General features: G+C 40.6%; 1 protein-coding gene across 1 annotated transcript in view; it reads right to left on the bottom strand.

Annotated features, from left to right (window-relative positions):
• Positions 1–15263, bottom strand: part of LOC121417350 — a 49356-nt gene that overhangs the window by 15721 nt on the left and 18372 nt on the right. Inside the window, 11 exon segments of the mRNA XM_041611029.1 lie at positions 274–5183; positions 5748–5960; positions 5963–5976; positions 6656–6749; positions 6943–7199; positions 7921–8014; positions 8698–8841; positions 9594–9723; positions 11478–11797; positions 14448–14541; positions 15247–15263. The exon segment at positions 15247–15263 is cut by the window's right edge and continues 256 nt beyond it. Of these exon segments, the coding sequence (XP_041466963.1) occupies positions 274–5183; positions 5748–5960; positions 5963–5976; positions 6656–6749; positions 6943–7199; positions 7921–8014; positions 8698–8841; positions 9594–9723; positions 11478–11797; positions 14448–14541; positions 15247–15263 (6287 nt within the window).

Genomic DNA, 15263 nt, shown 5'->3' with positions numbered 1-15263 from the left:
AATGGCTATGCTAACGTTTACTAAAGAATGAATTATCAAGCTACATTCGAAGATATTAATTTCTGTTTCAAAGTTTTATTGACATATTAGTTATGGTACAGAGACCCAGTTCATAAAAGATTTACAACTGTTGCTGCTTTGCCACTACAATAACTACATTGGTAACAAGGTTCAGCAATAAATCGCAATCAAGGTTTCCATGGGAGTACCAATAAGGGCAAGGTTACCACAGTTGTAACTCTTTCTGAAATGGCCCCTAGGGTCTCTACCTACCTCTCCAGTATCGTTGAAATCCCTAAAGACCTCACTGCTTGTTTCCGAGAGCGCGATGCTCTGATTCAAGAACTCTCTTTCTTCCTGGTCACCTCCTTGGACATTGATGACATCCCTCACCCTAGGACTAGGAGAGACACTCCTGATAGAGCTCCTGGCGGTATGGATGGACTGCCCACCGGCTGAAGATGGAGGTCGGGTATGGATAACAGAGGTTGTGGCGGTATCAACAGATTGAGCAATGGTTTCGAATTCCTGGAGTGTCTTCTCCGTCAGCGTCTGGACGTGTCTGGCAAGAGGCTCTTCCTCCTCGACCCAATCTTCATCCGCAGAATCTTGGTGACCATCTTCCTCAATGATCGAGGACTTGATGGGAAGGCTGGTTGTACTTGAACTCTGACCACGATCTTTGCCCGAGGCATCTGAAGGCACATCTCCGAGGGATTTGCCACGCTGTTTCTTCGTGGAAGAAGATGGAGGGCTGAACTTCTTATCTGGAAGACTGTTCTTTATTGTTGAAACTTGAGACTTGTTCTCTTCCCTCTTCTGTTCAAGTTTCTTGATGGGAGTTACAGAAAAGGAGGTACTGTCAGCATCAGGAGGTGGTAAGTTTGGTTCACTGGCTCGCCTTGGGCTGGGCCGTCTGGAAGACTGGATCTGATGCTGCTGCAGTAGTTTTGGTAAGGGTGGCTTCTTCTTGAGGACATTACCCTTTGGCTCTCTTCTTTGTCCTGGTGAATCTTCACCAGATTGTCCTCTCATATTGCTTCCACCTTGGTCTTCATTCGCATCACTCCCGCTGTCCGGTTTGTTCAGAATCAAACTTAGATGTTCCCGCACTGCTTCCTCGTCTGAAGCGATGGAAGTCCGACGTGACCCTTGAGAAGACACCGTCTCATAGTGATCCTTGATGCGGAAAACCTTGAGGAGTTCAGGGTTGGTATCATAATTTGACAGCTCTCCAGTAAGTCCAAGGTGTCTACTGTCATGTTCAGGATCATGTATGTCATTATCCATCTGGGAATGGGTGCTGCTTTTCCTAACCCTTACATCTGGAACTGGAGGGCTCTTCTTAGTATCAGTATTCCTTTTGTGATCAAGATTAGACGAATCTGTCTCCGCATGAGCCACAGACCTTTCCTCTCTTGGATCTACACTTTCAGTCACATTGCCTTGAGTTTGAGAATCGGAATGATTGTCCCTCACCGCAGCTTTCACAGCACTCATCTCTGAAGAGTCACTTTTGAGAGAGTCAGCAAACTCTTTGATTGTTCCCATGGTGTCTGGAATAAAGTAAGGAGCATTCATCTCAAGCGGGCTCAAGATGTTCACCAAGTTCTTCTTTTCTTCCAGAGATATTGACCTCATCACGACCAACTCATCCAATTTCAGGGAGTTGTGCGGACTGAGCTGCGATTCACCAAGGTTAGGAAGCTCGAGATTTCCCATATCATCGTCCGAGGAATCATCCTGATTATTTTCCTGGAGGATAACATCATCGTTCTCATTCCTTGAGGTCTTGATGCTCCAGCCCTGACCTGTGATGAAGGCAGTGGTGTTTTGCTCTGAATCTGGCAAAAGGCTGTAATTCACTTCCTTCATCTTCTTCTTTGACTTTGTCCTTCCACTCGATTTCTTGGTCTTTTTCACAACCTTTGACCCATCACCACTCCGACTTCCTCCACTTCCAATTCTCCCTTTACTCTTCCCACCACTGCCAACTCTGTCCTTGCTCTTTCCCTTGTTTCCTTTTGCTTGCACAGTACCCGAGACCTTCTTTGGAACATTCTTCACCAGCTTCTTGACAGGACCCTTTACACTAGCAACACGATCCTTGATCTTTCCCAAGACCTCAAGTTTGACATCAGGGGATGTTCCAGAACTTGCAGACTTAAACATTTCAACAATATCCATTATCACTGGGGACTGCTTGGCAGCCATTGGGTCACGGACAGGCTTCTTTTCTGGCACTGCCACCTCTGAGACAGCAAAATCACGAGGTGAGGTGTTTGGGGACTTGTACTTCCCTTTCCTGAAGGAATTATTCCCAGGTTTCGGTTCTTTCGGACTGATTGGGTTCAGATGAACGTCATCACCTTGTTCTGACGTTACAACCTTTACAGCAGGGTCAATGTAATCCTGACCAGCAGGAATGACATCTGAACTTTCACCTAGTTCTGTTGAAGAAACACCTTTAGATTCATTTGCTACAACTTCAGGTCTCTCAGAGACCTTAATAGGGTCTTCCTTCCTGCTTTCTATTGCAACACTAGACCTTACCTCTGGAGCATCTTGCTTGTTATCTACTTTTGAACTTACAGAACTGTTCTGAACTTTCGCCGGTGACGCAGCATTCTTCACATTTGCATTTTTCTGTACGGTTTTAAGTACCGTCTTTTCTTTGATGTCCATTGCTTTAACATCACTTCTACCATCTTTCATAACCTCAGAAGGCTTTTGCTTCAAAGCATTTGAGCTGTTTTTCTCTGGCGGCTGCTTTGCCTTGTTAATCTCTTTCTCGACTTTGCTGCTGGTTAAAGTGTTCAAAGGCTTCTGACGTGAAATAGTCAAGATGCTTTTCTCTGCAGCCTTGTGGGTATTTGTATTATCAGTTGGACTAGGTTCCTTTGACAGTGTCTTCGTCACTGACATACCTTTCACGGCAACCTTGCCTTTGACCGTCTCATTCGGTGTTTCTCTTTTAAGAGGCTTCTTAACAAAGGTTCCTTTTGCCTTAGCCGATTCCTTAACAACACTCTTCTGCTGTTGGGCACCAGGTGTTGGTTTCTTTGTTGCTGCTGGGGGTTTAACTGTGGACTTTTGAACTGCCTTGGATCCCTGTGATGTCAGTGGCTTTTGGTGCTTTGAGGATATCTTAGATGGATCCTTGATAAGCTTTGTCTTAGCCTTACTGATGTCTGTAGGTGTGTCCTCTTCATCACTGAAGATCACTTCCTCAAAAACATCCTCAGCATCACTACTTTCTGCAAGGTCCTGAAAGTCGTCTGTCTTTGTGCATGGAGGAACTGTACTTCCTTTCCGTAAGACCTTCTGCTCTTTCCGATCTCTCCCTAGAACAGGAATGTCTTCTTCAACAAATCTCTGTTGCTCATTATCAAAGTCTGATTCTGATGAATCATCATCATCATCACATGATATTCTCCAAGTGATCACCTTCTTTTCAGCTTCTTCTTTTCTCCCTGTTTTCACTTTACCCTGGTCATTTTTTGTTTTACTAGCGGCTTTGTTAGTTGGAGCTGCAGCACCCTTCTTTACACTTATTGCACTATTCCCTTCAGGCCCTCCACCAGGTTCTCTCTGTGATTTTGAAGTAACAGTCTTTTTATCTGTCTTATTACATGCATTTTTGTTATGAAGATCTGAGGCAGGCTTAACAAGACCAGATCCATGGTCCTCCTGTTTCACACTACTTTTCATACTACTTGAAACATGTCCAGTCTTTCCCTTGCTGTTGATTACTGTTTTACTTTCTGACTTCCTTGTTTTGTCTGGCTTAACAGCATCACGGCTTGTAATTGGTTTTTCCTTCGGCATTTTCACTTCCGTTTTCACAACAGATTTATCGACCTTTGAGCTTTCCTGATCATCACTTTTGTTGGTGTCCTTTTCAGATTGCTTTCCAGATGTTTTGCTGTCTACTTTGGCAACGGGCAAGACTTCTAATGTTCGAACAACCGGTTTGGAGGCACTGACAAGCGTTGATTTCTTCTCTCCCTTGGTACCATTTTGTGTCCCAGGTACGGAAGATTGAGCCTTTGGGTTCTTATCAGCCATTTTCCTAGCAGTATTCGCTGAAGGTTGTGCATTCTTACAAGAAAAGATTTGTGCCGTTTTCTGATGGGGCGAAGATTTGGTGGAAGGGCAAGCTGGGGTCGCTGTACCTTTGGTGGCACATAACGGAGTCACAAGGGCAGTGTTTTTCTTCGACGTATTCTCAGCCATACTGTCTATAGATAATCGCTCGTCAGCCTTTTTTACCAATGCTGTCCCACTGCCTCCTGACAGAGGCAAGGGATGGCTGGACTGACTAGATGCACCTGGAGTAAGTGTCTTTGATTCACTGGTGGAAGATAGAGATCGTTTCCTTGTTTCAAGTAACAAGGCATTGTCCTCAAGAGATATCTTCCGTTTCCCACCCTGCCGATTTAAACTATTCTGTTGACCCTGCAACTGCCGATCGAGATCATTGCCAATTGCTGAGGATTTGCTCTGGTTGTCTTCGTTCGTCATATCTTTGGCATTTCCTACATCTGGAGACATGACAGCATTTATAGAGGACATGGACAGCACGGAAAGGCACTCTTCACTTGTCTGTCGTTTTGTCTTTTGTCCTTGAGACTGTTTGATGGCAGGCGAGGCCCGACCAAGGCTTGGAAGTTTCATCTGCGCCCTTTGAAAAAGTGCAATTCTCTCATCTGGAACCTTGGTGGCAGATGGTGTCATCTTGATCCCCAAGCGATTCTTTGCAGCTTCCTTGCGGTCTACTTCAAGCTGCGGACTTGGGCTGGACATGACAAGGCTCGCAGCAGAGGAGGTGTGGCTAACCGTTGACCTGGATGATCCCTGACCCGAATCAGAACTATCTTTGAGGGGGTTGACACGACTAGCTTCAATGTTGAACATGACAGTGCGATTCTGGAGCGAACCTTGATGACCTCTGCTCTCCTCGTCCTCGACAACTTCTTCCAAGTTCAGCCTCATTGTTGGCATCTCATTCTTATCAACACCATCACCACCTTCCTCATCCTCAAACTCAAAGATGGTTTCCTGTAGGTGGCGATTGTCACCAAAGTTCCCTGGCGAGTGTGGAAGAACACTGCGAGAGGTTGGGTACAGACCTGACGCCTCAGGGTTGGGGCTTGGCGATGTCAGCCGCAAATGCATTTGTTCTGCAAAGAAATCAAAGTGATCCAGTTAGAAGTTAATATTAGCTTTTTATTCTGTTAAATTCTATTAGAGCAAGTAGTAAAAGTAACAACCCTTCACGCATGTCTTACTTCACTTTGTAAACTGATCAAGACATTATACTTTGAGAGCATTACAACCTCTCATATGAACTAAAAAACAAAGAAAAAATCACTTCAAGAAGGTTTCACATACACAGGGTCGGGAATAATACTTTCTGGACTTACATGTATGTAAGACTGACCTAAGAATACCGTCAAAAACGCATTCCAGTAAATTTGGGTTCATAATGATATCATTACTAGTAGGTGTTTCATTCCTAATCTAAGAGCAACATTAAGAACAACTGGTGATCATTTCTTGTGGTAAATGGTATCTACCAAAATGATCATTGGTGATTATTAAGCACACAAGGATCACCAGTCACTCATAAAGTCGCTCTTAACTTACAAACAGCTTTATGAACGGCCCCCAGGATTGCTACCAAATTGAAGCATGGTTGATTTATCTTAACATAAAGGGAATTACAGAAATTCATATATTCTTACCAAGATTCAAGAGCTGCGACGTGCGTATCGGCGGAACATGAGCCAACGCCGGGCTGGTTGAGATATCCTTATTGCAGAATGTATGGTAGGCCTTGGCTACATCAGCTAGGCCTGGATCTGATAAGCGATGGTGTGTAGATCCCCCTCTATGTTTGTGGAGAGATGTGTCGCTCTGGGTTGAGGTTTGTCGATCAAGTTGTTTGGAACCAGGGGCACTATGCGCTGAAACCTGAGGAGTGAATAAAGGTGTAAAATAAAATGAAAATGAAAATCCACATTTCATTGTTCGAAATAGACATAAAAAATGAAATTCTCCAAAAATTTGCTTTGCCCAATCGATCATGGGCCCAGCAGCCACTGTGCAGGGCCAGATCAACAAGGCTCTATCCTTTTAATCGTTGAATGCCAAACAGGGTAGCAGCAACTCCTTTTTTTTAATGCCTTTTTTGGTCTGATGCAGCCGAGGTTTGAATCCTGACCTCCTGGTTGTGAGACGGATGGTCTACCAACTGAGCCAACACACTGGTTTGAACCAACACATCGGTGTAACTACTATCATCAAATCTCTGCAGTGATCATTTAACAGTCCTTATCATCCTGGCTTAGCTAGGCAGCCATCCCATTTATAGCAATAAGCCACTTTGTAATTACAATTTTTGCATGAGCATATGAAGGTCATTGGTCGTAAACCGAATCGTGCTTTCTAAATCACTGAGCCGAACATGGTTGCTCATATGTTATTTCATAATATGCTTCATATCCCATTTAAAATAATAACAACAAATTATCCAATCATGTTAGGTTTTTGGCAAAGGGTCAAATGATAGCCAATTAGTTTATAGGTCCAGGCCTACTACAGTCGAGGTTAATCATGTTCAGAGTAGAATATAGTCTGGGCTTATTCTTACCTGACATCCCTTAGATTATCATCAAGGTCCAGGCCTACTACAGTAACAGGTACTTGAGGTCCGTCTCCACTGGCCTGAAGATTTGTCGGGTCCGCTGAAATATAAAAATCTATGTCAAGTAAAGGAGGGAAAGGTATTTTCTTCTTAAAAACTGCTTTAGAACCACTTTGGGGAATAGGTGAAATTTCAAAACACGATAACAGCATTTCTGTGGGAAGATTACGATTTGATGAATTTTAATGATACCATTATACATTCCAACAGTAAATGTCAAGGTGACAACTTACATCTCGTCTTGCTGAGCTTGCTGTGACCTCTTGACCTCTGTTCCTTGGATCCACTGTTCACCCGACCAGAGAAGGTCAGTGACCTCCGTGGCTTCTTTGACCCTTGACCTTCAGAGGATTTGGTCTTGGAGGCGGGGCTTGCGAGAGGGTCCAGGACCCGGGGCGTCTTGGGAGGGGCAGGGGCTCGGTTGGTGGTGGTTAGGAGGGGTGAGTTGCGGGAAGGGGTCCTCAGGAGATTCAGCGTTTTTGTGTGAAGTCTGTCGAGGAAGAATTATTGAAAATTTATCATTATTAGCATTATCACTATTTTCTTTGATATTTTTATCATTTTTACATGTATTTATCACTATTACTATCATTATCGTATCATTATCAACATTATTATCCTTTATTGTTATCATTATCATCATCCTCATCATCAACAATGCTAACATTATCAATGTCATCATCATTATCATTTTTATCATCACTATCATCATCACAATCTCTATTATTAACAATATCATTACTATTATCATGATTATTATCATTTTACAGCATGGTACCGAAGAGACAGAGAGTTCTCATTTGTGAAGTTTCTGACAGATTACAATTGTTATTATAATCATTCATTCAGCAGTAATCATAATAAAAAAATAACAATAAACATGAACCAAATAGAATAACAGCTACAGATTATAACAAAATCTGTAAAAGTGGATCGATGTCTCTTATTCCAAACAATACTGATTGGTGGTGCTTTTTTACCTGATTGCTAAGAAAGCATGAATGCTTGTAAGCAAGCAACCAGAGGACCGACAGTTTAAGGTCCTCTCCAAAGGACCTGGTACTGAGGATTAATGCCTTACCAAAGGGCACTAGCGCACCAAGTGGGAATCAAACCCGGGTCACTGGAATACGAATCCCCCGCTCTACCGACTGAGCTATCGCATCTCACACTATCAAACCTTATCTTTTTTCAATGTCTATTAAACTCACCCAGGAGTATAACGACCAGCTTCTACGTCCTTCAGAAGTTGTTCCTCTTCCTGTAGTGCTCTATGAGCCTCGGAAAACTTCTGCATCATTCGATCTGAAGAGAGAGAAAAGATCGATGGAGAAAGATACATTAAGGATGCTCTTTGGATAAGATTAATACCATTTATCATCATAATGGTGATGATGATAATAATAATAATGACAATATTATTAATAATAATAATTAGAAATAGAACAATAATAATTACCATAATAACAATAATTATAGTAGTAGTAGCAATGAAAAACTGCAAAAGACACTTCACCTTTATGGGGTAACAATTTTCAAGAAAACTGGGCCTGCATAGAATAGGCCTGAATTGTTTTTATCATAGCGCCCTCATAAGCCAGATATTAAAAAGTTGGGTCATTTGGTCAATTTTAATTTTCCGTATTTTTTTTAAATAACTTCGCTGCTGCGCTGCACAAACAAAATTGCGCAAGAGATGTTTACACAATAATGCAGTCAGACATATAAAAAACAAATATAAAGTGCTTTTTTAAAGCCATCAACCACAAATTTGAGAAATTTCTTTGCCAACTCTGACATTTTCTCACAAAAACATTGCATTTGAATATTTTCAATTTTTTTAATTTATTTTTCTTTTTTTTTGGGGGGAAGGACGGCTTAAAAAGGAAAATAAACAAAATAGTGACCCTTTTTTTTTTTTCACTTTACGCTCAGTCAGATGAGGGCAACATCATAATTTTTTTTAATGGCCATATAGGGTCACTTACTTCCATGCCCCTCAGAGGGTGGTGATGTGGACGTAAGACTATGTACTCTAGTCTGCCTAGGACTACGATCTTCCAGACGAGACGGTGGCTTGACGGGACTCAGCACCTCTGCTTGTTTGTTGTCCGTTACCTCCATCCATGCATCTACGCAGGGTCAAAGGTCAAAATTAAAAAGGTCAAATTTCAAAGGGTCAAAGGTCAAAGCAAAGAAGGGATGGAGATAATAGCTGGATTCATAAAGCATTTTTTGCCTGAGGATTCAAAGTGCTGCTATTATTACCCTGGCTTTAGATGTGCTGCCATATAGGTGCAGAGCAATTCAAGGAATTTCTTCCTCCCAGGTACCAGTTCACCTCACCTGGGTTGAGTGCAGCACAATGTGGGTAAATTTCTTGCTGAAGCAAAACACGCCATGGCTGGGAATCGAACCCACGTCCCTCAGATTGAAAGACGAGAGTCATAACCACAGACCATGATGCTCCCACAGATGTATCCTGTCATTGAACTTTTTTCATAAATACTTTTTTTTATCACACATAATTTTTTTTTTAATTGAACGAATTTCACAATTAATAGTATCTTTACCTTGATCTACAGTGGCATTAGCAGTATCATTCAACAACGAGTCAAATATATCTATGATTAGCCTCCTGGGAAGTGTTTCATGAACATTTTTCCTTGAATCTGCATGACAGGCACGTTTACTATGGTAACTGCTGGATAAATCAGGATTTGTTGGATAAAATGTCCCACAAGAAATTTCATGAAACTCACCCCAGAGTAGTCCTAGCTCTTCCTCTTTGCTTTAGCTACATCTAAAGCAGTGTTATCAAGTCATTCATCCGCAGGACAATTTGATGAACAGTAAATTTGATAAGCCATCTGATTACTCTTACCTCTTAACACAGATTTCATCCTCTTCGTCTTAGCTACATCGACAGCAGTGTTACCACTGTCATCCACTATGGTGATATCAGCACCGTGGTTTAGCAAGGTGTTAGCGACCTGAGTTTGACCAGCTTGAGCCTAAAAGAAATAAACAAGAGGTCACATGCACATGGTTAAGGTCAAGGATCAATACAGTTAGGTCAAAATATATAACCACTAAACATCTACAATAGGGTGATCAGTGCCATGGTTTGGCAAGGTGTTAGCAACCTAAGTTTAACCAGCTTGAGCCTGAATGAAATGAAACCAAAGAGGTCAATGGAAGAGGTTAAAGGTCAAGAATCCATTCAATGGGGTCAAATCTGTGACCACTATCATCTAGTATGGTCATATATGGTAGTATAAGCTTGACGAGCTTAACTGAGTATGAAAGTATTGCAATCACAGAGTTGACAAGCAAAGGTTAAATGTCAAAGGTCAATACAGGTATGTCAAATATGAACCAACAACATCTACAATAAGGATATCAGCTCTGTGGTTGAACAGGGTGTTAGCATTCTGAGTTTGACCAATTTGAACATGAATGAAATTAAACCAAGGAGGTCACATACAAAGTTTAAAGGTCAATGGTCAAGGGTCAAATTCAGGGAGGTCAAATATAAACCAACAGCATCTAAAATAAGGATATCAGCTCCTTGGTTTAGCAAGGTGTTAACAGCAACCTGAGTTTGAGCCTGAATGATATTAAACCACAGAGGTCACATACAAAGGTTAAAGTTCAAAGGTCAAGGGTCAAATTCAAAGAATCTTAACTTTGAAAGTCATACATTCAATTGCAAGAAGCATACACAAGCAATCAATTGTAAATTTGCAATTGATTTAATACAGATTTGTGATTGTTTTATGGATCTGAAATTGACTTCTAATTTAATGATAAGGAAATACAATTATGTTGAGTGCATAGGTCAAACAGCTAATCTGAAAGTGGTTCCAATTCGTTGAAACTTAATTTTCAATTTATTATCATTGACCACCAAGATGTCCCCCTTCTAGATGGAGGGACTAAGTCAGACATTATTGTGGGTCTCCCTCTACTGGATGTTGAAGATTTAGCCCAGGGTAGAACTGAATGGAAAAGGATCACCCGTAGGAGAGCAAACGGACACACCTTCCTTTGCAACCTTCTCTTTAATATACCTAACTCCAAAATTACCCGACTTCAAAAACTTCAGAATTCAGCAGCTCGCATTGTTTCTCTGTCAAATAAACACGATCACATCACTCCTGTTCTTAAAGACCTCCATTGGTTGCCCATAAAGGATCGCATAGTTTTCAAAATTCTACTTTTGGTTCATCATATCATCAATGGATCCGCACCCGATTACAACAAATCTCTTATACACCACTATCAACCTGCACGTACACTGCGATCATCCCAATCTAGTCTCTTGCATATCCAACTATCTAAAAAATCCTGGGGCGATCGAGCCTTTGCTCATGCCGGACCAGCCCTGTGGAATTCACTACCACAGGAGCTGAAGAACTCAAACTCTGCAACATCCTTTAAGGGCAACCTAAAATTGCTTTTGTTCACCAGCAGGTACTAGGTTTGAAGACAGTAATTTTTCCTCATTTTTAAATTTGCCCTTTTTTTTTGGTACTTCTCTTAGTTCTCCTTACTTTTATGTCTTACTCTCTTAAGCGCCCTGAGCATTTAATCAAAATGGAAAAGACGCTATATATATTATATGTATTATTATTATTATTATTATCATTATTATTAACTAAGTCAGTAAGTCAGTTTATTGTTGCGTAACTTGCGTTTAACTGTTTATGCAACAAACTCCAAGCCAAAGATGTCATACAGAGATTCACTGGAATCATAAACTCACCGATAAATGGAGCGGCGTTGACCCAGCATAACCTCTTGTATTGACATCAACCCCGTGATCTAGAAGCGCTACCACGACATCAACACTCCCGCTCTTCGAGGCAACGTGGATAGGCGCAACGGATCGTCCGTCGCAGGAATTGGCCAAGGAAGGAATGGCCATGAGCCTGATGGCTAGTTCGTCGGTGAGTTGGGAGCTCCCGGAGGAGACGTAATGCAAGGCCGTGTGGCTCTCTCTGTCGGTGGCGATGGGGTCTGCTCGGTGGCGAAGGAGTTCTTCGATGACGGCGAGAGGGTCGTAGGACTCTAGGGCTGATCCAACTGACGGGGAAAGAAAAGAAAGAATATAACATGTCAATGGGATAGAGGAAAAGGGAAGGGAGAAGAAAAAGAAGAAATTGAGAAGAGAAAAAAAAGTGACAGAAGAAATTGGGGACAAATGGGAAGAGGGAGGAGGAAGAGGAGAAAGGGGAGAAAGAGAAGAGGAAAAGGAAGGGTAAGGGAAGTAGAAGCGGAAGATAGATGGAGAAGGGGGAGGAGAAGGATGAAGAGGATGAATCAGAAGGAACAGAAAAAGGAGGAGAAAGAAGGAAAACAGAGATGAAGCATGAAGAAAGAGAGAAGAGGAGATAGAAAATAAAAAGAAGGATCTTTTATTACTGTAAAGTTAATTCTAAACTTAAACATTTCTACTTGTTTATGCTGCTCATTTCCACCTGTATTTAATAATAACAATAATAATACTAGAATTTAATTCGTCATGCGGACGAATTAGGTGGTCTGTCATGATTTGTTCAGTGTCGGCTGATGTATGAAATAAATCATTTAGATATCATTGATAATCTTGATCGTAGACATCCTAAGAATAAGTTTTGACCATTGCTAAATGTGATTATTGATGTGGTGATGACAATCGTCAGACATACATCTTCAAACAGATACATACAAGATAGATGATTATATATATAGATGGATGGAGTGATGGATGGAGCGATGGATGGATCAAGTGATCGATTGAGAGATAAATGATAGGTGGTTATATTAATAAAACATAGATAGACAGACAGACAGACATATAGATAGATAAATAGATAGATAGATAGAGACAAATAGATTGATATAGATAGATAGCCAGACAGACATACATATAGAAAGATAGATAGAGACAGGCAGATAGATTGATGGATATATAGAACGATAGATAGATATACATATCTAAACAAATAGATATGTTATATTAGACAGAGAGAGAGATAGACAGATACATATACAGAGTAGGTAGATAGACAGATAGACATATATATGGATAGATAGATTTATAAGAGAATGATAGCGGATGGACGGATATGATTAGATAGATATAATACGAAAAAAAAGTAATTATAATCTGTTTTATTTTGCAATATTTTAGCTATTAATTATTAGAATTGTTATAATTGATCGTGCGCAAGATAGTAAAAAAAAAAAAAAAAAAAATCATGTCCACCCGCGGACTCGAACCCCTGCCCGCATGATTGAATGAGATGCAAGTCTGACGCCTAACCGATTGAGCTAGCATATTTCCCATAGACTTTACACGTAAGCATATTTGAGAATTAATTCCAATTTTGCAAGCGAAATACGGGCATGATCCCGGCATCTGATCAAAAAATGGAGGGCATACTTCCGAAAGCTTAGAATCTCAGCTACAACATACTAAAAGCTCAGGGAAACCCGACTAGAAAAAATGGAGATATGGCTCACGAAATAGAGGAATGTCGAATCTAGTTTTGAGAAAAAGTCATGTCCCATAGAGATAACACGCAAAATGAAGAAAAATGACATGCCTCTTTTCATTGCTGTTTTACGCAATGATGCGATTCTCAAAACGAAAATTCATGTTAACTAGGGAGAAAGAATACATTCTAAACTACAACATATCAAAATTTGGGCGAAAACTGATCTATATTCGAGAAGTTACAACCAAATTTGCATAAATTTGATGACGTCATTTTTGAAAAAATGAAATTTTTAGTTTAGGCGCCATTTTGATGACGTCACGAGATAATTTAGGGACAATGGTGACATGAAATCAAATCTACAACTCATACTCTATCGATATATGAAAAAAAAATTGGGGGTCAATGGACTATTTAAAGAGCTACAGTGAATTTTCAATAGGCATGTTTTTGCCCATATATGGCCTATAGTGAGAGCTCGCGCGCACACGTGCTGCAAACTTCAACGGGTGTTAATTTCGTCATTAATGGTCGTAGAAGGTTGATCAAGGTATCAAATTGTTCAAAATTTTATTATCAATGCAAAGATGTAAAAAAAAAGGTGTTTCTGCGTTGCGTTTGAAATGCCTAAAATGACCTGAAACGTACTCTACTTTGGTCAAAAAGTGATTTTGAGCATTTTTAAATTTTGACGCGCGCGTCGTGACCTCCAGGTGACCTTTGATGACATGACCTGATGACCCTTGACCTGAAGTTGATGTGATGATAATATGATTGATTTTTGATAATTGATAATGGAGATATGATTGATGTGATTTTACAAAATGGCGCCTAGATGACGTCATCATGACCTGATGACCTTGAAAAGCTTCTCTGCACGTGTCCATGACAGATCCTATAGATGACATGAAATTCAATGAAATTGACCAAGTCCATTTTGAGATAACTTGGCGACAAGAAAATCCGTAAAAATAAATAAATAAGAAAATTCTGACGAAATTAAGAGGTGATCTGTCATAGACAGACCACCTAAATATAGAGTATTTATATTGCGCACATATCCACCTTGTTAGATGCTCAAGGCAATCCTATATTACCCAGCTAAGCTAGGCATTCATAGCGCACACAGCTTTTTAAAGAATTACTTCCTACCGGTACCCATTTACCTCACCTATTTATCTATCTATCTGCAACATTACCGTTTCACTCCAACCCCCCCCCCCATCCTCTCTTTCCTCTCTTGCTATACTTACTTGATTCAAATAAATCTACGTCTCTAGTAACCAGTAATAGCGGTGTGAATCCATCAGAATTCCTGCAATTGATGTCCAAAATTTTACTTTCATTCTGCAAAAGGAAAAACACAAGGAAACATGTAGATTTTAATTACAGAATATATTGAAGAATATAAATTCTTATATCGATGGTAAATGGTATTTTAACTCATTATGAAGATGGTACATACATCCTGCGAAACACTATGGGATTTTTATTTTAACATTGACTGCCAACTAACTTTCTATCATGTTATGATGTGCAATTTTAATAAAAATTCAATATGACGCTAAAGAAATCCCTTTCTTATTATTACCAGTGCAATTCCGAAACTATATCAACCTTTTAATATTACATAAACCCCAAGTTTTTCCACATTTCTACTTCACATCAGCTTCAGAAATTACTCATCTCATTCTTATTTGAGAGTATTAGAACAAAGACAAATAAGTTAAAGATGGTCAAACATATAATCTCAGCCCTCCCATCCTCCCAACCTCAAAAAGATTACCCTTCATCAAGAGTTGTCTAACAACGTGTGTACATTCCCAAGACAGACAATTTGCAGGAGATACTGAAAAGATAAGGAAGCACTCCTTCCACCCTATCGATCGCCCTCCATCTTCCTAAGCATCAACCACTCACCAAGAGTTGCCTGACAACCTGTACATCCCCTTGCCAGGCTGCTTGCAGAAGATGCCTATAACATACCCCCTTCCTCCTACTTTTCCCCTCGCCATCCTTGACCCTCCCTCCCCCAAAACATTTACCACTCACCAAGAGTTGTCTGACGA

The sequence above is a fragment of the Lytechinus variegatus genome, chromosome 6 (genome assembly GCF_018143015.1).
Source record: "Lytechinus variegatus isolate NC3 chromosome 6, Lvar_3.0, whole genome shotgun sequence".
In the NCBI taxonomy this organism is placed as follows: Eukaryota; Metazoa; Echinodermata; class Echinoidea; order Temnopleuroida; family Toxopneustidae; genus Lytechinus; species Lytechinus variegatus.
Note: the sequence above shows the minus strand (reverse complement) of the source record. Positions and strands in the feature narration are given on the sequence as shown.